This window comes from Medicago truncatula, chromosome 4, assembly GCF_003473485.1.
Source record: "Medicago truncatula cultivar Jemalong A17 chromosome 4, MtrunA17r5.0-ANR, whole genome shotgun sequence".
NCBI classification, from domain to species: domain Eukaryota; kingdom Viridiplantae; phylum Streptophyta; class Magnoliopsida; order Fabales; family Fabaceae; genus Medicago; species Medicago truncatula.
The window spans coordinates 38,361,905-38,386,673 of record NC_053045.1 but is presented as its reverse complement, the minus strand read 5'-3'; the positions used below and the strand labels follow the sequence as shown (position 1 = coordinate 38,386,673).

Genomic DNA, 24,769 nt, shown 5'->3' with positions numbered 1-24,769 from the left:
AGCCGTTGGAGAAAGATGCAATCATTTGTATAACTTCTTTTTAAATCAAATCTAGGATTGTACTGTTGTGGGACCCATACCTTTAACGGTAAATAAATGCCAAATAAGTTTGTACTTTGTACTAGTAGATAAGATAAATCCAACATAGATCAAAAGTTATACTAACTTCAAGGAATCTTTACAAAATAAAAGTGGTTAAATTCATTTTAAGTCACATTTTTTAATGGTGTTTATATATATATATATATATATTAAGTGAGTCAATCTAACGACTTACAAAATTTAATTTGAATTATTTATTTTTAAATTTTTTAAAATGTAAATTAGTTTTCTCTCCATTCAAAGATAATGATAGATATTTCAGCTTCTTCCTCTCATGTTTCAAAACATATAAAGATGTCCAAAAAAGAAATTGCAATGCATGCATGCCACACTTTAAAAGTATATGTTTTAACCACATACATACATTGGAAATTGATGGGAAAATAAGCCTCACATTTTAAATGTAAATTATATATAAATAATATAAGTCCTCCATACAACTTTTGCAAACCTTAATCCTCCTAAATAGTATAATTTGTTACCCCCTCTTGACATTCATAGAACAATAACTTGTTACATCAGACCTTATTATAAATAAATTTTAAAGAAACATCATATCAAAGAATTAATCAAGTAAATTATGCATCTTCATGTAACCATCTCAAGATCAAAGGCTGCGGAGGAGAACCCCTTCAAAAGTAATCCCTGGTCCAAAAGCCAATCCTAACCCCCATTCTTCAGTTCCATCATTTTTCAAATAATCCCTCATATACTCCATCACATAAAATATAGTATTGCTACTAACATTTCCAAAATTCATCAATGCCTTCCTACTACATTCCAATTTATCACCACTCAATTTGAGTGTATTCTCAAGCTTGTTAAGTATTGCAGGCCCACCAGGATGAACAGCCCAAAACATCTCATTAAATTCTTTAACACCACTTTTAGCCATCAATTTCTTGCAAAATTCTTCAATGTTGTCTTCAATTTTTTGAGGAAGATCTCTTCCAAGCTTAAAATTAATACCCTCTTCAGTAATTCTACCATCAATCACATTTTGTGTATTAGGCAAGAATTGTTGGACAGCATAGTTCAATTCCATGAAAGGTCTTTCTTGATTCGGTAAAGGGTTTGTTCCGATTATAGCTGCAGCAGCACCGTCACCAAAAAGTGCGGCGCCAACAAGATCATAAGGTCTAGCTTTGTTTGGTGGTCGAAAACCAAGTATTGTTGTTTCAGAAGTTGTGAGCAACACCCTACTACCAGGATTATTTTCAGCGATGTCTTTGGCGACACGTAAACCACTGACACCTCCGTAGCAACCAAGGAAATAGAGCATTACGCGATTAACATCGCTTTTTAGGCCGAGTTCATTGGCAAGGTAAAGGTCACCCCCAGGTAGACGAATTTCGCTCGAGGAGACATAGACAATGTGTGTGATTTCTTCAGGTGATCTTCCCCATTCTTCGATGCAAGCTTTGCTTGCTCTTGTTGCCATTTCAACTACTGCTGGATTTGCTATTTCTAGCTTTTGTCTTATTGTTGGTGTTCCTTCTATGAATAACTCTGGATATTCGTCTAGGATCTCCTTTGACATCACCGTGTATCTTGTTTTCACAGTTGTGTTTTTGCCTAAAAATGATCATACGAATAAACATTAAGTATTGCAATTTAGATTAGTAATCTTTTTTACTATAGTTTTTTAGATTAATAAATAAGAGAGTAAAGAATCAATTTGACTTACAAAGACGCGTCAATTTCTCCTTAACATAATCATCTTCACACTTAGTGTCACGAATGTACCCTTCAACCAAACACTCTTGAGGAAGGACTTGACTAGGGAAAGCCTTCCCTAAAGCAAGTATTGTGGCCTTCCCCGGAACAGGAGCACGTGTAACGCGCTCACCATTCGCAGAAGAACTTCCATTCAAATCACCTTGAGGCATCTTTTTTGAGATTTAAGCAAATACTATTTCTTCTTGTGCTGTGGTGAGAAAGGATTAAGACTTAGTGATAGAATTGAGAAACTTTCGGGCTATAAATGAAGGCATTGGAAAGGTATTGAAAAGAAGTTGGTGTCAAGCAAGGATAGCATGATGTGTAAGAAAATATTGCATTATTTGACTTTGATTATGTTTCAATGTTCATGGTTTTTTTATGTTTGAATGAAATTCGTTTCACGGATCAACAATCTTTTACTTTCTTATTTGTTTTGCACCGAATCCATTTCTAACTTGCAACACTTTTTCAACCTATAATATGTAAGTGTGAAGTAGACAAAACAGAAACAACATATGTATCATGAATTTGGGGGGGGGGGGACAATAGTTGTGAAGCAAAATTAAATGAAAAATTATTAATTCAATAACTAATTAAAATAAGATAATTCAGACAAAATCGGTTCAGACTGTACATATATTATTAGATTAGGGAGCAACTCTCCCACCCAAACTTTTAAAAAATCAACGATATTTTTTAAAGTGTAATTTCAAACAAAACCATAATTGAGCAATGGAAATTCAGAGCACAAAAATATTTACATAAAATAAACTCTAGCTCAAAACCGTTCAAAAAAAAAAAAACTCAAGCTCAAAATATTTAAATAACACACATATTTACATGCTTGGTATAAAATAAACTCACAATTTATTTCAAAATAATAAAATATCAAATAAATTGATTTGAATTAATTTTTTTTAATATGATACATAAATGGTGAGAGTGGTATATATCAAAGTATCACAAAAGGAGCGAAGAATATCTTCAAACTAAAATTTTGCGAATATAATATGTAAAATAATTAAATTTGTCCTCAAATAAAGTAATATACATATTTTCTGGGATTCAAAAATTGTACCAAAATTATTAGAATATTAAATTATTATTATTTTACAAAAAAAAACAAAAAATTTGGACTTCGAAAAGAATGCACGCGCTCTAGTTTACAGTTGGCACTTATGGAAAAACAAACACCATCTTTTGTACTCGTTAGAGTGTAACCCAGTCAAAAGAACTTGAGAATGGGCTCGAACGACTATCATAGGATACACAAGAAAACATTACCATCTTTCTTTTTATTAAGTAACATAATGACTAAAATTTTACCTCTACTCTAAGGTGAATAAGTAGAGAATCTCATAAACATAACCTCTAACATGAGTTGTTTTCGTAATTCGACAATAAGAAAAAACCACCTATTAATTTCAAGTATTATAGACCGGTCTGATAGAAATAAAAGACCAAACGAAATAGGGGTTTTCACATAATTTGAAAAACAAACATTTTTTTTCATTTTGATTAGTTTCATACGCTCATACTTGAATTTTTTTTGTGATCATAACAAAGGAGCTTCTATAATACACTTATAAATTGAGGTGTATTGGTACATTTGCTTTCAAAATATATAAATTAACAATCATATTTTTGAAATAAAAAGTTGTTTGTCGAATTTTATATTTTAAAAATCATACTAAATTTTTACATTTATCGTAAAAATGATCAATATTCTTTATTATGAAGAATAAAAATTCAAAAAAAAATAAATTTTATTTCGCTGACACTTTTGATAAATAGAAAAAAAAATTGATCAAGTTGGTAAACTAGTTATGATAGAAAATATTTTCCTTTTCATTTACCTATTAATTTAAAAATTTGATATACTTGCACACTCGAATTTTCAAATGTACCGTTGAATTTGTCTTATAACACTTCTCATATGGTTTTTTTACAATTGTCGTGGTCCCCATGATGGAATATAAGGCGTGTGCTAAAATCATACAAAATATGTGAAGACCATATGTGAGTTTTGATGGCCAAAAAAAGTTCTAGAATCCAACTCAAAATTATTGATTCATTCATTTCAGGGTAAATCAATTTTCAATATATAAATAAATTTGAATTTAAGAGAAAACAAACAAAACAGTGTTCTAAGAATGTTTGTAGTAAAATAATTGGTTGCAACAGTACATGCACAATTTTTCCAGATTCATCGACCATATGGTGCAACTTATTTTGAGGGTTTTGTTCACGATAAATATTTCCAGATTCTTCGATTATATGTGTAACTTATTTTGAAGGTTTTGTTCACACAATAGATCAAGATGGTAAAGTCCTCAATCAATTTATATGTGCAGAATAAAAAGTAATCAAGTCTCTTGTACCAAAAAAAAAAAGTGTTCAACTCTAGCATAGCTCACTTTTTTTTAAGGAAATATAATTCCACGAGCATAGCTCACGTAATAGGGACATTACATTATAGAAACATAGGTTTGAGTTCAAACTCCCAATTTCAATCCTTATTCACTTTAAAAATAATGCAATTTTAGTAACTAAAAGGAAAGTAATCTAATATAAAATAATTACGATCGGTACATTTTGCAATAACAATAAGAAGTATTGCTCTTATACCAATTGTTTAAAATTTTCAAAAGAATACCCAATAATCATAAATATTAATACAAAGTTATAGCATATGTAAATGATAATAATAATGATAATATATCAAGAAATGTGTATTTTAGGTTCATGAGAATCATAATTGATGGGGGAATTAGCACTGATAGTGTTTAAATAATTAAACGACTTTGCTAAAAAAAAAATTAAACGACCGAAGGTGTGAACTTTTTTTTGAACTTAACCAAATGATACAATCCATCATGATCCATTCAAAAAGAATGTTAAATCAAATAATATTTAATAATTGATTATTGTCAATTCATAATTTATTGATTAAATAATTAATCTGACATTGGGGAGAAAATGATGCGATGTGTCAAGTCTAAATTAAAAGTTACACAATGGATAAAAGGGTAGATATTGAATAATAGTATATAAGTGAGAATACATGTATATCAAATGAAAAATGCTACTTGATGCGAATGAAAATTCGTGAAAAACCTACGAATGGCCTGTAGCAACCATTTCTTAATGCTTTAGTCATTCTAGACACACTCATTTGTTTCGAAGCTTCACCTCTATCTCATACACATATTCAGTGACAAATTTTGAATGAATATATTCGCATATAAAAAGTTGCAATTAGCTACTCATATAGTACAAAAATACATGAAAGACATAACATTGTAATATTAGAGAAAAGACATTTGCTTTTTTGTTAATGTGATGCTTTGATGGGTTAATGCTCATATGATTGTCTTATAATATAAAATCATGGGATGACAGTTGTCCCTTCAACACAATGGTGCTATGTAAAGGTATAGATGTGTCATTTGATGATTGTACATTGGCTAGTTGAAGTGGTAGAGAACATGGATGATAAGTGATGAGGGTTGTAGTATAGTGTTAGGAAGTCAACGTACAGAATAAGGATTAAAACTGTGAGAGAGAAGGAGTTTAGATGGCATTCGTGAATTTTCGTGAAATTATTGTTTTATCATATAGCAGTTCTCATATCAAATATTTTAAGATTTCAGGTGAATATGTAGTGTTGAAATTCATTAATTGTGTGATTACTCTACTCTTAGCCTATTATGTTGGATCCAATCTAATGTACGCTGTTCTGGAGGTCCTAACAATGGTATCAGAGTTAGATTTGATTTTGTGGGGAGCAAGACTAACTCCTCATGATTGATTATGGATGTAGAAGTCACAGAATCTCACACTTAAGGGAGAAATTACTGTGATGTGTCAAATATGAGTTAAAAGTATTATATCTAATATAAGTTAGATGTTAAACGACATATAAATTAGATGAACCATATATCTAGTATATTAAGATTTTTACAAAGAATGTTGTTCAAACTCACTTAAATTGTTGCATTTAATTTAATTTCTTGAATCCAATCTAGAGTAAGCTCGCCAGAAAGTCTCAACTTATCTATCACTATTTTTTAACATACTTTAACATGTATTAAAATTCAAGTAAAGTCCATTGTTTTTGAGAATATGTCCAACTTTAATTTTATTTCTTTCTGATTGAATAAGTTTCAACTATTCATCTATGTAAGTACTAGAAAATATATTGGTAGCATTTATCTTTAATTATTATAAATTGTCACAATTTTTATGTTAAATCCTTTCACATGCATCTGCTACTAAACAAGGCTAATTCCGACATCTTTAGATGCTTAAGGAAGATTTTAATGTGATAATTTTTATTTTTATGCGGGACTTCTATATTCAATTTTTTCAATTTACAGTACCACATTTGCTCTAAGTCTCAAGATTTTGTATTTACTCTTGGAATCTTCCAACTTCCTAAATTTCAACTATCTAAGTTCCAACAAATTTTACTAAAACACTACCGAAAACTCACTTTTGAACATTTTATTTATTCATTGAAATTCAAGTAAACTCCACTATTTTGAGAATAACCTACTTAAAGAAGCTTAACGACAGTATTATATTCAATATACAAGTGCTAACTCAATATAAAAAGATTTGTCTCGAGGAAGCTTAAATGCAGTATTATATTCAATATATATGCGTAAACTCCACCACGACAAATGCCCTAAAAGCAATATTTAAAAAAGTTTAAAAAAGAAATTTTATCTTAAAATACAAGTCAAATATTTGTCAATGCCATCAATGTCCTAAGCATTTTTTTAGACAAAATTGAAATTCTGCACCATTTTAAAAAAAATTAGGTTTGAAAAAATAAACAAAAAAGGCAACCATGGATTTGTGTTGCACACCTTGGGCTCAACTCAAGTCAAACACACAACATGATGAATGAACGCAGATACCAAATATACTAAGGTCCCGTTTGGATTGGCTTATTTTGAGTTTATGTGGGCTTATCTACTTCCATAAGCCTTTTTAAAGGTGTTTGGGTAAATAAATAAAAATAGCTTATCATAGTTTCATAAGCTGCTTATGCCATATTTCAATAAGCATAAATTTTCAGCTTACCCTTCGGCTTAACAAGGAGCTTAGAATTTATGTAACCTCCTTCGATTCTCTTTGGATCCACTTTTTCAAAACATATATTTTAATTATAATGTTAGTTATCTTTGATGGTGCATGAGTAACAAAATTGATATATACTTATCTTACTAAAATAACACACGTAACTAAGTTTTTTTTTTTAAGAAAGATTTTTATTATATTTTTGTTACGTAACAAAATGAAACTGAATAAAAAAAACAAACTTAACTTGATATTTTTTTAAGGACAAATATTGATTATACTATATATATAATTATAATTAATATATTATAATACTGTTTTTACTTCTTGATTAATTTTATCAAAAAAGTTTTGATAATTGTGGTTCGATTCTCTGATTTTTTTGTTAAACTAAAAATATTTAAAATTTCGATGATTGCTTATGTAATGTCACATCCAAACACTTCAATTTATGTAAGCACTTTTTAGTATACATATCCAAACATAAATAGTTTATCAAGTATAAGAGCTTATGATGTAAGCTCTAATGCTATAAGCCCTAATGCTATAAGCATTTATATAAGTTGGTTATTCAAACGGGACCTAAATAATTGCTCTTTAAGTATCTAGTAATTGTTCACAAACATTTCAAATTACCAAAAATACCTTCAACGATGATTAACTAATGTTTGCATTGTTTTTTAAGTTAGTTTAATCACTTTTTAAATCAGTTAAATCAATTTCAAAAGTGATAAAAGTAGTTAACTATTATTCGACAATAAACGACTATTAACTATCGCTGAGGTATTTTTGCGCATTTCTTCTAAACATGAGCATTATCCATATAATAGAAGGGGAAAAAATGAATTTTGGGGGCATTTCTTCTGGGCTAAATTTTGAAAATCTAACTTATAGGCTTTGGTTTCCTTGTGATTGGGCTAACCCTACTGCTACACATATTAGAATTCTCTGCGGTCACACCTCTCCAGCTTGCATATCCAGCACCTCGCACACAAGTGACTGCATTAATATCACTCCATTACTACCAGTACACTATTTTATGTGACACATACACATTAAAATGTCCATCAATACAATATGTATATATACTGAGTCTTTTTTTAAGGAAAGATTACTTGTGAAGGAAACAAAGTCTAGTTTTAATCAACCACACCGTAATATGTGTGGCCTTTGGTGCTGCCGGTGGTAACAAGTATCAACATCTCAAGTTAATTTCAAGCAGTTTTCTTGACTTATGTGTTATTCCCACTATTTCAGCAACATTACAATTTCCACATTGTCACGCGCCCCATTTATACGTCCCTTTCACTTTCACATCCTGCGATCAAGATACCAACTTCATAAGCGCGTCCAGAATACGCGCGTAACAGTGTCGGTAAAGTGACAAACTCACGCGGTGTTTCGTTATTTAACTCTCGCGAGAGAGTGACAGCGACGCGTTTGGAATGCGGTTGGCAGGCACCGAAACAAAAATGATGAGAAAGACATGTTTCAAAGTTTCAACAATAAAAAACGACGCGTCGAGTGTTGGAAAGTGACGCGTGTACACGTTCTCACTGGTCAGCTTCACTTCCCCCATTCACCAAACAAACTGTTTACAAAGAAGGATTCAAGAATGAGATATGACTTTGTTGAAAATGAAAACAAAGTTAAGAGTATTAAGACACTTGGTTGGTCATTCATTAATCCCAATATACTACCTTGCTTTCTCTGTCAATTTTATGTAAAAACGCGTAACAATAGTCACTTTCACATCTTTCTCTATTTTCTCTTTTTCTTTACTTTAAACATTTTCTAATATATCTTTACAATCACATTTTAATATGCATGCATTAGAACTTTTTATAGTAGTATTTTATAATGTTTTTTGTTTACAAGATCTGCTTCCAATTCCATATTTAGATTTTTTTAAGAAATATGCTTAATCCGATCAGAATGATGGTGTTTGGTGTGCACTAGTAGCATTGATGTGAGTTGAGAGTGGCTATTTGTAAATACTTTAACGTTCAAGTCGATTATAAAGAAAAGAGTGAAAGGATAAGAGATAGGTGTGTCATACGTTAAGTTTCCGATCCAAGAAAAAGAGTGAAAGATTTGTAATTGTCGATTATATAGGACCTCATACGGATCATTGAGTATGAACCTTTGGTTAGTCAAGAACAATACTCATAGTACAATATTGTACATATGTTGTTTCTGGAGAAATTAAAAATCACCTTAGATCTTGAGATTTTTGTTGTTCTTAACAAATTAAGGGAATGGCACCCTCATAACCATTAACATTGTTTACTCCGTAAAATTTTTGTTGCAAAATTATTAATAATTTATTTATATTCAAGATTTTTACAAAAAAAAAAAAAATTGATAGAAATCAAAGCAACGTTGTTTGTTTAATATCGTAAATAAGATTTAATAATTTAATTTAAAAAACAATTCTAATAAAGTGGCATAAAGGAGTAAGAAAAAAAGAAAAAAAAACCTAATTAATCAGCCCAGATTTTCGAAGTGAGACTATTTGTATTGGTGATCTTACATAATGTGCAAAAATGAATTAATCTTAAGAAGAGAAATTCTTGCATGCAAACGCATCTAAGAGAAATAAAAAGATTAAGACATATTAAAGGGAAAGTAGAGTACATAATTGGAAGAAGAAAAATACCATGGCGGGCTTGGAAGATATTTGACTAGTTTTTTTGGCGGTGTCCAGGGTTCGAACCCTAGACCTTACATATATTATACATTGTCCTTACCAACGAGAATGAAATTATTAGTTTTAAAATCGATGATGATATTATCATTGTTTGTAGTTTGTTTAGAGTCTTAAATTACTCATGTCTATCATAAGTAGTGTATATAAGTGTGATTGGGCACCCTCATCCTTTGAGTTGTATTTTGGAATGAGATTCAAACTCATTTAACATGTTATCAAAGCCATGTTAAGGGTTGAAAGGCGAGAATTATATCAAGGTCCGCCCTAAACGTGATGGTGGGTATTGAAATTGCTTGCAGTTTGTTTGGAGTTTCACTTGGCTCAGATTCATGGCATGTAGGGGGTATAAATGTGTTTTGGCAACCACACCATTTGATATAGTTTTTGGTAGTGGCGTAGCCAGGACCCTGACTTAGGGGATGCAAAATTTTAAAACTTCAATTATGTCTCTATGTGTGAAGATATATGTCTAGTGTCTTATCAAATTTTGTTAACATATATATATATATATATATATATATGTCCATTTTATGCTCAAGAAATGTCAAAAGACATGTCAAAATTATTCTATTAGAAACTAAAATCAAAATTCACAATATTTTTAAAAACGAAAAACTTAATTAACCCTATAAATTTATAGGATTGAATTTAACAAGCAGTTAAATGGTAATGTGGCTTAATTAATTAATTAAGGATTACAAATAAGTTCACCACTAAAAAACAAAAATTAGTGAGAAAAATTTAGAGTGAGAAAACATGAAATTCCTCTCTAATTTCGTCACTAAATGCTTCGACCAAGTAATTTGTAATGAATTTTATTTTTTCCGTCACTAATTTTCCTCCCTAATTTTGCTTTTTCTAGTAGTGGTTATTCGAGTCTAGTTAATTTCCTGGGTTCTTTTTACGTTTTGTTGAAGAAAAAAAAAACTTCACAATGAAACACCAATTACCTATATTAATTAAAAAAATATAGTTGCATTACAAATTATACAAATATTAAATAAAAATAACAAAGTCAACATGTAAAAGCAACAAAGTATGACTGCCATCTATAACAACATCATCAATGGTTAAGACCTAAAAAATAGAGTGTGTCAACAAAGTTTGATGTGAGAGTCTTAGGAGGTGCATGAATACAATTTCAGGATGTGCAAACGTATAAACAACCCATATTATTGGGTGGAAATTTAAAAATCAGTGCATCCCCTCACACACAAGTGGCGAAATTCAAATATATTTATTAGAAGAAACTCATTGTTGTTATATGGCAACTGGGAAGGAATGATGCGATTAAGGAGGTTGAGAATGGTATCTAAAGATTTGGAAAATGTAGAAAAGAGTGTTGTTTTTATTTTTCGTTACCATATTATTATTATTTTAACAAATAGATATCTCAGTTGTCTTTATTATTTAAAAAACTTGATAAATACTAATAATTATTTGTTAAATTAATATTTATCCATTCATATGAATTTGAACCTCGTGAATTTCAACTATTTAACTTTTAGCTCAAAGCACTTGAGTTATCTAACCCCAACTCAAATTATTATTATAAATTTTTTATGAACCAAGTGATATTCGATTAAAAAAAAATATATGTTTAATCTTTTCTATGAACCAAGTGATATTTATGTAAAAATAAAAAAAAATAAAAAAAAACAAGTGATATTATTTATTTTCGAAAAAACATGTTTTCAACTAGGTATTTTAAAAACAAAACAAAAAAACTAAGTTAGGAAATAAATCTGATGAATAAGGAATTGAAATCTAAAACATGAAAATGCTAGGTCACGGTATTTGGGTTTATGTTTTCATATTAAAAAAATTATTGAGAATAGGACTGCCAATATGTATTAAATTTTTTCCCTTAAAAAAAGTATTATTACTTTTTGAAAGAAAAATGTACAGTATTACTCCCTCCGTCCCAAATTGTATAACGTTTTGACCATTTCACACGTATTAAGAAATGTAATTAATATTGTGGGTGGAAGAGAAATTATGAGTTGTTTTATAAAATTATCCTTAATAAATGGTATGGAAAAGATAAATGAAATAATTGAAAGAAGAGAGACTAATTAATAGTTAAGGATATAATAGGAAAAGTAACATTAATATTTCATTGGTATTCTAAAGCGACATATAATTTGGGACTTTTTTTTTTAAAGCGACATACAATTTGGGACGGAGGGAGTAGTTTCTTATGAATGTATACGTTTGGACAAATGTTTGAAGTGTGCGGATGTTGAACATTATGTTGATGAGAACAAACTAAGTAGTGTATCGATGACGAGTTAGTTCCTCTTACTTGGTTTCGATGAAGAATAAGAGCATGTTTGATTTTCCTTTTCAACATCAAGAAGTGATTCTATAATCTTCAAAAGTAAAAAATTGAGTTTTTAATGGTGTTTGGGTTTGGCTTTTAAAAATTGATTCTATCCTCCAAAAGCAATTATCCTTCAAGCTACAAATCCTAACTTTTAGCTTTCCTAGAATCAATTCTACATTAAATTTTCTATTTTGATTATTACAACCTATTATTTTCCTTTATTGTTCTCCTTTATCAATTCTCCTTCTTTTTGCTTTGTAATTTAATTTGATGAACCAAATTTAATTAGAAAACTTAACGAATCAAATTAGCCCCCGAAAAATGTTTATGGTCATGACTTATCCAATTTTGAATTTTTCTTTACGGTATCCCCATTCAAATTTACTGTATTTTTTCTTTTACATTTCTTTTACGCTATATTTTATCATTTTTGACAACCAACTCTAGTATTATTTAACTTAAATATATTTTATCAAAAAATATAAAATATATGAACACATATTTTGTAAAAAAAAATAGTTTAATGATCGTATTTATTATGTTTTAAATTAATATATAGAAAATTTATTTATTTAAATTAAATAATATATCTACATTCAGTATTGATCTACATATACACATTTACTTGAATTTAGTTATGTCTATTTTAGTAATTATACATTCAAAAGCAATTTTGATAAAAACTATCCAAACAACATTCAGTTTGTTTAATCAATTCTGCATTATTGTATCTAAACATAAATCAATTACATCAAAAACTGAACCAAACAAACACTAAGGGTATGTTTGGATAGTGGAAGGAATGAAAGTTATAGGAAAGAATGTTAAAGGAAAGAAAGTAAGAAGAAAGTGAGTAGAAAATGAGATGATTTGTTGGTTGTTTGGTAAGAGTGAAAGTAAGAGAGGAAAGAAAGAGATGAATTTAGTAAAAGACATAAATAACCCTACGTTATTTTGTTATTTAAAAAAAATCAATGAAAATACATTTAAATAATTTTGGTATAAACATAGTATTAAAATTGATCACCGAAAAATGACTTTCCATGAGTATTTCTCATAAGAAATGTGTATAAGTATTTTTTGAAAGAAATGTGCATCGAAAATAATAAACTATTGTAGAAAAGAAAAAAAAAACATTGAAATATATAGATTGTAATAATATACAAGATTGGAGGGCACTTTAGTACAATCAATAAAAATAGTGGTATCCTCCCTCTTTCTGCCCAGTTTGGCATGGAAAGATTTTTATGTGGGATCCACGAAAAAGTTTCTTTCCATTGCTTTACAAAGGTGTGTCAAACGGTAGAAAGTGCATCATTCCACACTCTTTCCATCCATTCACCTATCTTTCCTTTCTCTTTCTTTAGAACCAAACATACCCTAAATGTGTCATTCTTAATTAGGGGAAAACTTGTGTCATCTTGCCATAAGAGGATATACATTACCCATTCGTTCACCACTCAACATTTCAAATGATGCAATTGTCAAGTTTGGTCAAAAAATTGAAGGTTTTTAGATAACATTCATAGACAATCACTCATATGATGAGATTTCCAAAATAAGGTGTAATGCGTCGACTAAAATTGGATACGACATCGTGAAAAATGTTGTTAAGAAGTTTGGAGGTTGCTACTCAAAGACCGGTAGTCAAAGGAAAAGTGGCGCCTCGTATAAGGATATTATGGTCGACAAATATAAAATTTACTATAAGATGACGGAAATATTCGGATTTTAAAATGCATGGTAGTTACGACAAGCTCTCTCTCTTCCCCTTCTCTTTTGGAGCCGTTACCAAAATTCTAGTTTCTTCATCTTCATCCACCAAAAAGGGGTAATTTATGGTCAATTTTTGAACCAAAATCACACCTCTAACTTGTTTTTTCTATTTCCCTTTTATTGAAATAAGTGATTTTCACATCTATTTTTGTTTTTCTTTCGTGATTTCGCTGTCTTAGTGCGACGTTGTTTTGTTCGTCGTCTTTGTGCGACGTTGTTTTGTTCGTCGTCTTTGCGCGACGTTGTTTCTCTTTTTTGTTTTGTTTGGGTATTTGTTCGGTTCAGATTGTCAGATCAGCTTTGATCCAGTGCAGATCAAATCAATGACTTTGGAGTCATCAACGTTGCAGATCCAGAGACAAGGGCATTAGTACTTTGCCGTTTTATGCTATTAACATGGATGATGTGAGTTTGTTCACAGATTCATCCTTTTTCGTTTTTAGCGAATTTTCATTGTATCGATGTACTCTATCAATTTAAATGAATGAATATCATTTATTTTTGTCAAAAAAAAAAATGCACGTAGTTGTTAAAAATTGTACCAAAATATTAAGAGAGAATAAATGGAATACACTTACAAGGTTTTATGAAACATTAGTTTTATGAAAAAGAATCCTAAATGTTTTATATCACAATAAGAATAGTTAATCATATTGTCTTTGTGAACTTAGCTAAGTTGGTAAGGATAATATATAATATATAGAAGGTTTGGGGTTTGAACCCCTGAACACAAAAAAAAAGAATAGTAGTTAATCCTACTATTTTATTATATTAGTCCTAATTCATGTGACACAATGAAAATTGGTTCTTATAAAACTAAGGGTGTGTTTGTTTCAAGTTATATTTGTTGATTCCCGATAATAAAATGATAGGAATATATATGTCTGTGTTTGTTACAAGTTTACTAAATTTTATTCCCAAATATAAAATGTTCTTTGGAATAGAAAAAATTTCCCAAAGAAAATGGTGGGAATAAAATTTCCATAAAGATGAAAATAATTTCATAAATAATTACCTATTATAATCCCTATTTTTATGGTTCCTAAGAATATTATTCCTAAGAATAAATTTAGTAATCTTCAAACAAACACATATGTTATGAAAAATTAGCCATTATAATGATATTGTTTGGCAAATGTACTGAAGTTTGTGCAAGTAATAAAAACTTTATATTCGTAGAGATTGAAATTAATTTAGATCGTAAAAATATGAATTATACTTAGGTGGTAAATAATATAGGTTGATGTTGAAATTGGTCTAGGACATGGGATAAAATGGCAAGTGTGATTGAATGTGATTAAAAATTATTAGGACTTCGGGTTCTCTCCCTTTCAATACGGTGAGAGCTAATGCTAATTAGCAAATTTTTAATAGCTCTAGCTAGATCTCAATTGGCAGCTTCTTCGTGGTTAAATGTGAGCTATAGTTAGTTAGATTTAGGCCTTCAAAGGTCCACAAGTGCTTGAGTTAATATTATGTAACCTAAAGATTGCAAGTTCATTAATTAACATGCATCATATTGTGTCGTTGTTAAGAATTTTTGAGGTTCAAATTGAGTGATAACTAGGAGATATGTATTGTTTGGATGAATTAACAATAAAACAACCCAAATAAATCAACAATTCTAAAACTTCACTTTATTTACTTTTTAGTCTAAAATGTGTTTGAAAGGGACAAAATTCAAATTTAAATATAATCAAAATATCTCTAACTTGATCAAGAGTTATAAATCTTTACTTTTTTACCTACATCGTCGCATTAATATCTCGATTAAATCTACTTATATCATGTAATTATAAATGTTTAAAAGGTCCGACCCAATCATTCCATGAGTCGCCCAATAGTAAAGCCCCGACAATAATGTCATGAAAATCCAATAAATGAGTTAAGTCCAAGTCCACTGAGGTAATCACCTTGAATACTACCATGGTGCCGCATAGGATTCTACCTCCTGTACCACCTCACGAGAAAGAGACCTCAAAACGACATGTAAACATGGATAGCAACCTTCTACTACATACCATGAACCACCTCGTTCCTGTCAAAGCGGAAAATTCTACTACAAGGTCGTTCCTATTCACATGGACCTCCCCTGAACCAAATAGGCGTCCCCACCTATCTCGGATTCAAATACATCAAACAAACTATTATATAAGAATTGAGTCATTCCTCCTTACAATGGCTCACTTGAATCATATATGCATTCCAGCCTATATTGGACATGGTTACTCAAACAACTATAGCATCCTTGTAACACATGGCGCCAAATCGCAAGAGGAATAATAACAATCACCAAGGATTTTCACATCAAATACTCGTGACCTTGGTTAAATTATATTTGGTCTAGTAGCTTTGTACTAAAGCAAGGTGTACATCGCACGACATTGATAGTTGGTTCATTGTGCATTGGTCCTTGGAAATGTTTAAAACTTCATCGACAACAAATCATTTTTTTTTTGGAAGTAGAAACTCACAACCCTTTGATTCTTCACGTATGAGAGAGTGATTTGATTGATGTTGGTTTAGTAAAATTAAGAAAAAATAAACATGTGTAGTGGAATTTACTTATTCAGTTTTTCATAGTAATTTTTAGATCAATATTAACCAAATCAGCATATTTCCTCTAAGGATGTGAAGTACAATATAAAATTATGCTAGGAACACACATTTTAACACGTACTCTTTATAATATATTTACCGTAACGAATTATACTATTAAGACACTCTCTAATACACGAGTTCTAATCGGTTTAAATTTAAATTATTGAAGTTCCTTTCTCTACGATTTTATTTACTATTAATTAGTCATTTATTTTTAGTTTTTCATTTTCTTTTTTCCACACCACACGATCACTATTAATATTATGGACCAATAAAGAATAACTTTAACAATAGAGGTTGGACATAATAGAATAGACTAAACTATCATAATGTAACAAACAATTATTCAAATCTTTGATATGGAAAATATCCACATTTGATTTCCAACAACTTAATTTCATTTAAAAGAAGTTAAGAATAACAACAACAAAAAAGATAAATTTTGTATAGAAAATAAGTATGTTGATTAATTTAGTAAAAGTAAGATAAAATTTAGTTTACGAGTACAAAGCAAGATAGGTGAGAGACGAGTAGTACACCAAATTGAAAAAAGCAAAAATAGAGAGATGAATAAGAAGAATGTGAGCTGAAAAAACGGCACATTTCATTTAAGTTAAAAGCCGGCACGCATGATGTCCCACCCACTCTCGCCGCTTGTCTCGAAATTCCCAAATGCCACGTATCCCCCAAACACACACCTTTATCTCCTCTCTTGGGCGGCGTCACGTCACTTACGTTAAGATACTTCTTTGACTGCACCTCTCACCCACAATACTAACTAATCAATCACATTACTCCATTAATTCCCTCCTTTTTCTCTTTTTTATTTTACTTTTTATTTTTAGAAGAAATAGTAAATATTTGTTTGAGAAAACTCAAATAACAATTATTCGTTAGATTTTACTTACCTTAACCATTAAACATTCATTCGACTAGGATATGTGGATAGATATGTCATTTTAACAACCCTTGATAAACTATTGATTTTTGTAAGTTTTATATTTTTAGAAAAACTGTAGCACCGTATGTTTTATTTGCGTGTATATATACCTTACCCAACCTCAACCCTTCTCACCAAAGCAAGCACCACTACCCACGTACTTCAAGTTACGCTATTCTCTCATCCTCACCAACATCATCATCAATGGTTACCAAAACAAAGAACGCCGCGAATCTCAAAATCAAGAAACCTTCCAACAACAACAACAATGCAACCGAGATTCACTTTCGCGGCGTAAGAAAGCGACCATGGGGCCGTTACGCCGCCGAGATTCGCGATCCCGGTAAGAAAAGCCGCGTCTGGCTAGGTACCTTTGACACCGCCGAAGAAGCTGCCAGAGCTTACGACAACGCCGCTCGTCAGTTCCGTGGCCCAAAAGCCAAAACCAACTTCCCTCCTCCTCCTTCCGATGTCAAAGAAGATAGCCCTAGCCAAAGCAGCACCGTTGAATCATCTGTCCCTGCTCCTGACCGTGAGGTCACGCGCCGAGAAGTTCCCACCGGCGGTAGCGTCATGGATCGGTTCCCTTTTCTCTCGATTCAGCAACAGATCATGCCGTTTGCTGGTGCTGGTGCCGGTGCTGTTGATGGAATGGTGCCAGTTTTCTTTTACGATCCAGCGGGTCGAGCTGAGTTTTTGAACCAGCGGTTTACTAACAGGTTTGAACCGGAACCGGTTCAGTTTAACATCGGGTTTGGAGGTGGGGTCCAGAGTGATTCGGATTCGTCCTCTGTTGTTGATTGTCAGCCGAAGAGAGCTCTCAATCTTGATCTTAACTTAGCTCCACCAATGGAATATTAATTTATTTGATTAACACCTTTTAATTTTGTTTAAAAAAATATTATCTCACCTTATTTAGATGAAAATTAGAAAAAACAGAGAAAGGACAAAGTTTACTGTTTTTTTATTTTGGAATTTAATCTCCCATTATTTTGAGGAAGATAAAGTTGTTAATTACATCCTTTGATGTGAATATGTTACTATTAGATTTGAGTTTTCGTTTTCTTTGTTTTCAATTAATTAACCAGCTTAAAGAACATGATCCGAAATTATCTACTACTAATCTGGAATTCAGGCGGATGTTAAGTTCTTTTGATTTTGCTTTTTTCGATTGAGTTGATTTTTGTCGTAGGTATGTTATGTTTCGTTCCTGGTGACATGGTTTGATTTTATATGGAATTGATTTTGTTGATAAGTAAATTGAAGCTAAAATAATTTGTGTTTTGATACATCATTAGGTGCAAGTACTAGTTTATAACAAGGATGGGAGAGAGTATTTAAATTGAATCAAAGGACAAATTCAATTCTTAGGTACAATAATTATGTATCAAACTATAATTATTTCACGAGTCCAATTCCAAATAACATAGCGTTTTTCTCAAAATAAAGAGTTACCAAAGCATCACTTTCAAGTTGTGGTTTTTATGTAGAACCAAATGAAATGAACACTCGACACAAATACAGGGTATACTTCAATAATAATGGTAACCTAATGTTGTAAAATAAGTTTTCCAGTTTATTTGAGTGCTTAAGCAAATGAATAGTGGACTACTGGTAAAAAGGAAATGGAAATTTTTTCAGTTTTTTGCAATGATAATCTGCACCATTAATTGTCTTATCTCTCTTATTTTTAACATTTAAAATTCGCATATGCATTAATTTTTAATGGATAAGATTTTATTGAATTCTTTAGCTCATATGACCAGAGAGGATATCGAACTTTGATCAAGGATCTTTTTTTTATTTTACGTAAATGTAAACTGAGAAGGTTTTTGTGTTTATTGCCATATACTAGTCACAACGGCGTGCTTTCAATGTGGAGTACAAAAAAGGTTTGACTTGGGGTGTGTTTGGTAACACAAAAAAGCTAGCTTATAGCTTGTTGGACTAGCTTATAAGCTTGTTTTGATAAAATGAGATGTGTTTGGTAAAAAGCTTTTCTCACTAGCTTATAGCGTTTTTTAAGAAGCTAATCCAAGTAGCTTTTTAGCTTATAGCTTGTAGCTTTTTATACTTTCTTCCCATTTTAACCTTTTCTTAATTTTATTTTATTTTATTATAATAAAAAAACTACCCAGTATCTTCTTAAACTAACTATGTTTATTATGTATGGCTTTTTAAATTTTCTTGTCCACTTTTTTGTTTTTTTGTTTTACTTTGCTCATAATTCATATAATATATAATTTTATATAAAATTTATAATAAATAGTGAAGCAAGTTTAGTTAAATAAAATTCATAAAAATAAAATAAAAATTGTTAAATAAAAAAATTCGATTGAATTCATAAATACATTTATTATTTTGGAGATGAAAATAATTTGAAATATATTTAAATATTTAAAAATAAATGCGTTAAGTGATAAAAATTATATATATGATATAAAACAAATTAATCAAGCATGTCATTTTATGTCATTTTATATTTATAGTCACTTCAACAGCTAATTTTACCAAACACTTTTAATTTTAATTAGCTAACTTTTCAGCTATAAGTTATCAGCTATCAACCATCAGCTATAAGCTAGCTTTTCAGCTATCAGCTAGCTTATAGCTTTTTTTTTACCAAACACACCCTTGGAGTACAAAGAAGGCTTGACTTTGTTTTAAGTAAGATTTTAAAGTGTAATTAATTATGTTATTACCACTATAACTTTAATTAAGGATGTTGTTAAAGAGTGCTTCCGGGACACTATATAAGGATCGTAAATTTAGAAAAATTTCTAAAAAAAGTTTATAAATTTCAATGCACTAATTATACACATTTTCGTAAAAATTTGTTATTAAATGTGCTTAAAAAATGTTATGGGGCATTCGCTAACATTTTCCTTTAATTAATTACTTGGTCTACAAAGACATTTCGATATACACCCTCTGATTATCATTATAGATTAAAATTTGAATAAATAATGTATGTAGTCTATGATATAAACCACAAACATCATCTATTGAATGAATCCAAAATGTAAATTTTTTTACAATAATATTAATCACATGGTGTATTTAAAATCATAGATTCTACATTTACTTATCTTAAGGAGGAATTTGTAACCATTAACCTACTTCACAAAATAAAATCGTCGAAGAACATTGTTTGAGCATAGAAGAAAATAAAATTTTGTTCTATGAACATAAATTGGATATGTATACAAAAAATTCTATCTTAAAAATACATATCAAATACTTTTTAATATATGATTACATTATTTTATATAAAAAAAAATCTCCTTTAATTTCGATTCATTAAAAATGTTTCAAAGACACTTGTTAGTATTTCTTTAAAAAATAATAATCATTGTTACATTAATCTTTGAAAAATGATGGTCAAAGAAAATGCAATATAAGATATGTTGCCTATGGTGGCTCAGCGAGCCAACTTCCTTTTCGGTGGTTTCCCTCTCGAGCGTGGTTCAACCTTTGTATGTCGTCTAATTCAAGATATGTCGCCGTTGGCAAGGATCATTTTGGTTGTATTGGATTTGGTTTTATGGTTCGTTAGAACTGTTCAGTGGCTTGATTCATGTTTGTTAAGTGTGATTATGATTAATGTTTGAAAATTTGGTTTGAAAAAGTGATCATTCTTTGTTGTTCTTCGTCATAAATATATTTAAACATATTACGATTTTGATACATTTGATTTAAGAATTATAATGACAACATCTTACGCAATCGTAGAAAAAAAAAAAAAACCCTCAAAAATAAAAATTATAAATAAAAGTAAGGGTTAACCGTGCTTTATCTCCATAATATATGTAATTTTCGATCTTTCTTCTGTAAAATTTTCTTTTTGGATTCCGTCCTTGTAATTTGAAGTTTTTTGGTTTTGGACCTTCATGAATTTTAACTGTATAAAATCGATGATATGACAGAGAAGTAAACAGAAATTTGCCCAAATTAACAGGGTGTAAACCGAAATATTAACCCTAAAAAATGACATATATTACGGCAGGATAAAAAATAAAACACCGTTAACCCTAAAAAGTAACACTTTAAAAAAGACCAACGTTTTGTTTATCTTTCTTAACAAGTTAACAGCACATTTACATTTTTGAGTAAGATTATGAATATAATTGGTGAGAGTGACGTAGTGGTCTAAATAAAAATGATTCATTCTGCTGTTTCTCATAACAGTGAATTATTTATTATTATTTGTTACGATGAAATCCTTAAGTATAAAGTTTAGCAGTCCTGGTTTTGGTGCACCGACGGCAAATCATCCAGACAAACAGATTTCCTATATCCATGTTTGGGTCCCACAGAAAGCGCTCCGTGTCCAATGTCTGATTAGAACTTAGAAGTTAGCCGGCACGTGTACCACTTTTGCCGTCCAGATATAAACTACTACTTTTCGTTCATTATTAAATTATCAAATCAGATTTGTATTAATTAATTCAGTTTTAATTTCACCTCTTATACTGCCTGTTTAATAATGCTGCTAGTGGGTTGCTTCCAAGTAATTGAGGCGAAGGAGGCATGAAGGGTTTTCAGAAATATATGTACCAATTGGAATTGACATGAATGATTGCATATTTAGCTCACACTTTATAAATTTTATTCAAGTTTAGAATTTTCAATAGATATATTATGGTGGGTGAAAAAAATGGAAGACGCGTGATGTGGGCTAGACTCGAGTGAGGGAAGGTTCTTTGCCGCCAGAGTTAGAGATGCGTCACCATATAAGTTAAGTGTGGTGGGGTCGTTAAGATGCCACGTGACATGGTACTTGAAATGATGGGCGGCTGCGGCTATATCTATATATATGCGGTCACAAGTCAGAACCGCCAATTTAAGTATCAAGGACAAAGGGTAGTAAAGTAAGTAAAGGATGTTTCCATGATTCCATCTCATTCACAAACAAACAAAACAAACCACCAAACAGAAGGGCACTTCAGGAATTTCATTAACTTCTATAGGAGGAGATTTATTCAATTTAACCCCTTTAGGTCACAGTAATCACTAACCAGTACCACTTTCTTCTCTAAAAACAAAAGGTTTAGGTCACACAACGTGCCTCGACACTATATCGTTTAATACACGGCATAATTAATGGGTTTTTTTCTAATAAAGTTTTACAACATTTTGAACAATTTTTTTTTTCTAAAATAACAAAGAAAAAGAAGAAAAAGAAAAACTCTAGAAACAAGACTGAGCTTGAAAGATCAAGTCTCAATATTGATTTCAATTATGATTGAAAACATGTTAAAAATCATGAGTTTGGGCTATGGTTACTCTTTTAAAATATGTGTTGGATATATGTTAGGAATATTCTCCTTGAACCCACAAATCTCACCAACAAAGAAACATATACATGTATATGAGAGTAATTCAGATCTTAAAGAAGATACAGAATTTCTAAAAAATTTGTTTTGCAAATACTAACTCGTTGAATAGAGTTGTTTATTTTTAAGAAATAATATTAATAGTTGACTTAATCTATATAACGAATAAAAGTTGTCATTTTTTTAACAGATTTTATACGTTGATATTCATGATGTTCACTTGACAATAGCGGATGTGATTCAAGATGATACTTGGGTGTTGGGTCGTTTATATACCCAACATCCTTCTCCTATAGTTAAGGCTATCTGTGGCACCCCAGTGTGTTTGAATGGTCGGATTCAGGATGGCTTTACATGGAAGGGTAATTTGGATGGTATTTATTCGGTGAAAGTTGGGTATAAGTGGCTCATGAAGTGGAACTCAAACGAGGATGAGGTTGGATCTTGGAAGTTGATTTAGCGTTTAGCTGCTCCTGAAAAGATTAAATATTTATATTTGATAGTTTGTCATGATGCTGCTCCTACGAGGTCGTTGCTGCATAACAGAGGTATGCTAGACACTAATAACTGCCCGAGGTGCCTCAATAGTAGTGAAAGTATCATGCACTGTTTTCGAGATTGTCCATTTGTTAAGCATCTTTGGCTTGCTCTTGGATTTGACAATATTAACTTCTACTTGGGGAACTCTCTGGCCACTTGGCTCAGACAAGGTGCGTTTGGCGCAAATAATCATTTATTCTCTGCTGCTCTTTTGTGGATTTGGTGCGCTCGAAACTCACTTTGTATGGAGAATGAGATAATTTATATTTTCTTCTTGAAGGTAAAAATTTACAATTTGACAGCCCTTATTCGTTCTGTTTTCTCTTCGACATTATCCACAGATATAGGAGGTCGTTATGTGACTTGGCATCCAGAGGAGAGTATGGCCGTTGTCTTGAATGTTGATGGCAACGGTTTTGGAAATTTTGGAATATCTGGTTTTGGTGGCGTTGTTTGCAGGAATGATGGTAGTTGGCTATATTGGTTTGCTGGAAATGCTGGTATTTCCACAATCATACATGTAGAGTTGTCAGCTCTGTATTATGGATTGAAAGCAGCTTGGGATAGAGAATATATGGATGTGATTTGCTACTTTGACTCAACTCTGCCTATTCAGTTAGTTTCAACCATGATGAATCCCTCGCATCATTATGCGGCAATTATTAGTAATGTGCAAGATTTATTGCAATGGAGTTGGAACATTCAGTTAAAGCATTTTGTTAGGGAGACAAATTCATCCGCGGATTTCATTGCTAAACTAGGAGCTGCAAGTTCTGATATTTGGCGTGAGTTTTTGGAGCCATCGGAGGGTTTGCTTCCGCTGCTGCAGGCTGATGCCCAGCAAGAGATGCATTACCGAGACTAGTTTTTAACTTTTTATTTTTCTTTTCTTTTAGTCAGCTCCTTTTCCAAAAAAAATAAGAAGTTTAATTTTATTTTCATGTTATATAATTTTTTATTCAACTTGTGTGATTTTTTTCTCCTAATAAATTAAATATATTTTTAAATTTATGTACTAGTGTCATTTTATAGGGTCCAATGAACGATTTTTTTAATCAACACATTAAAAGTTCTACAAAAAAAAAAACACATAATAGTTACTCCTGTTTGATACGAGAATCAAATTAAAGTACAAGAATAATCTTATTTTTTGGTGGTGAAAGTACAAGAATAATCTATTCATGTGATGACTTACACCATGTCTTAATTAGAATATACCATAAATTGCTGCCGAGATTGGTTTATTAATTAACTAAATTCACCTCCTTCAGGTGCGTTTGATAGACTTCGAAGAATAATTTTAAAAAATTTATGACGAAGAAGAATTAAATTATTTAAACAAACATTTGAGTTTTGTCTAAAAAAAAACAAACATTTGAGTTACTTGCTATTGTCATTTTTCTAACCAAGAGTAAAGATTAACTCAGCAAATTTAAAGAGAAGTATCTTGATTAAAAGTTTTGTTCAACAATAATGCTAAAAGATAATCAAACAATGAGAGATACGTATTTCTTTTAATTAAAAATAAATATATTTTTTTCGAACAAGCAATTACAAATAAATAATACATTAATAAATTAGAAAAGACTTAATTTTAACAATATTTGTTTTTCTTTTAGATGGAACTT

The 24,769-nt window shown here is 30.6% G+C and overlaps 3 protein-coding genes across 3 annotated transcripts; 2 read left to right on the top strand and 1 right to left on the bottom strand.

Annotated features, from left to right (window-relative positions):
• Positions 1-491: 491 nt before the first annotated feature.
• On the bottom strand, positions 492-2,052 carry LOC11443300 (type III polyketide synthase A). The gene is made up of 2 exons (XM_003607450.3): positions 1,790-2,052; positions 492-1,677 (listed from the first exon to the last, which is right to left on the bottom strand). The coding sequence occupies exons 1-2, from the start codon at positions 1,989-1,991 to the stop codon at positions 710-712; spliced, it is 1,170 nt and encodes a 389-aa protein (XP_003607498.1). The 5' UTR covers positions 1,992-2,052; the 3' UTR covers positions 492-709.
• A 15,328-nt stretch (positions 2,053-17,380) lies between these two features.
• LOC11438813 (ethylene-responsive transcription factor 9) lies at positions 17,381-18,384 on the top strand. Its single transcript, XM_003607448.4, has one exon. It carries the CDS (start codon positions 17,470-17,472, stop codon positions 18,124-18,126), a length of 657 nt encoding a protein of 218 aa, XP_003607496.1. The 5' UTR covers positions 17,381-17,469; the 3' UTR covers positions 18,127-18,384.
• Positions 18,385-20,669: 2,285 nt separating this feature from the next.
• LOC112420887 (uncharacterized) lies at positions 20,670-24,006 on the top strand. The gene is made up of 3 exons (XM_024780668.1): positions 20,670-20,741; positions 22,792-22,975; positions 23,105-24,006. The coding sequence occupies exons 1-3, from the start codon at positions 20,670-20,672 to the stop codon at positions 24,004-24,006; spliced, it is 1,158 nt and encodes a 385-aa protein (XP_024636436.1).
• The last annotated feature ends 763 nt before the right edge of the window (positions 24,007-24,769 follow it).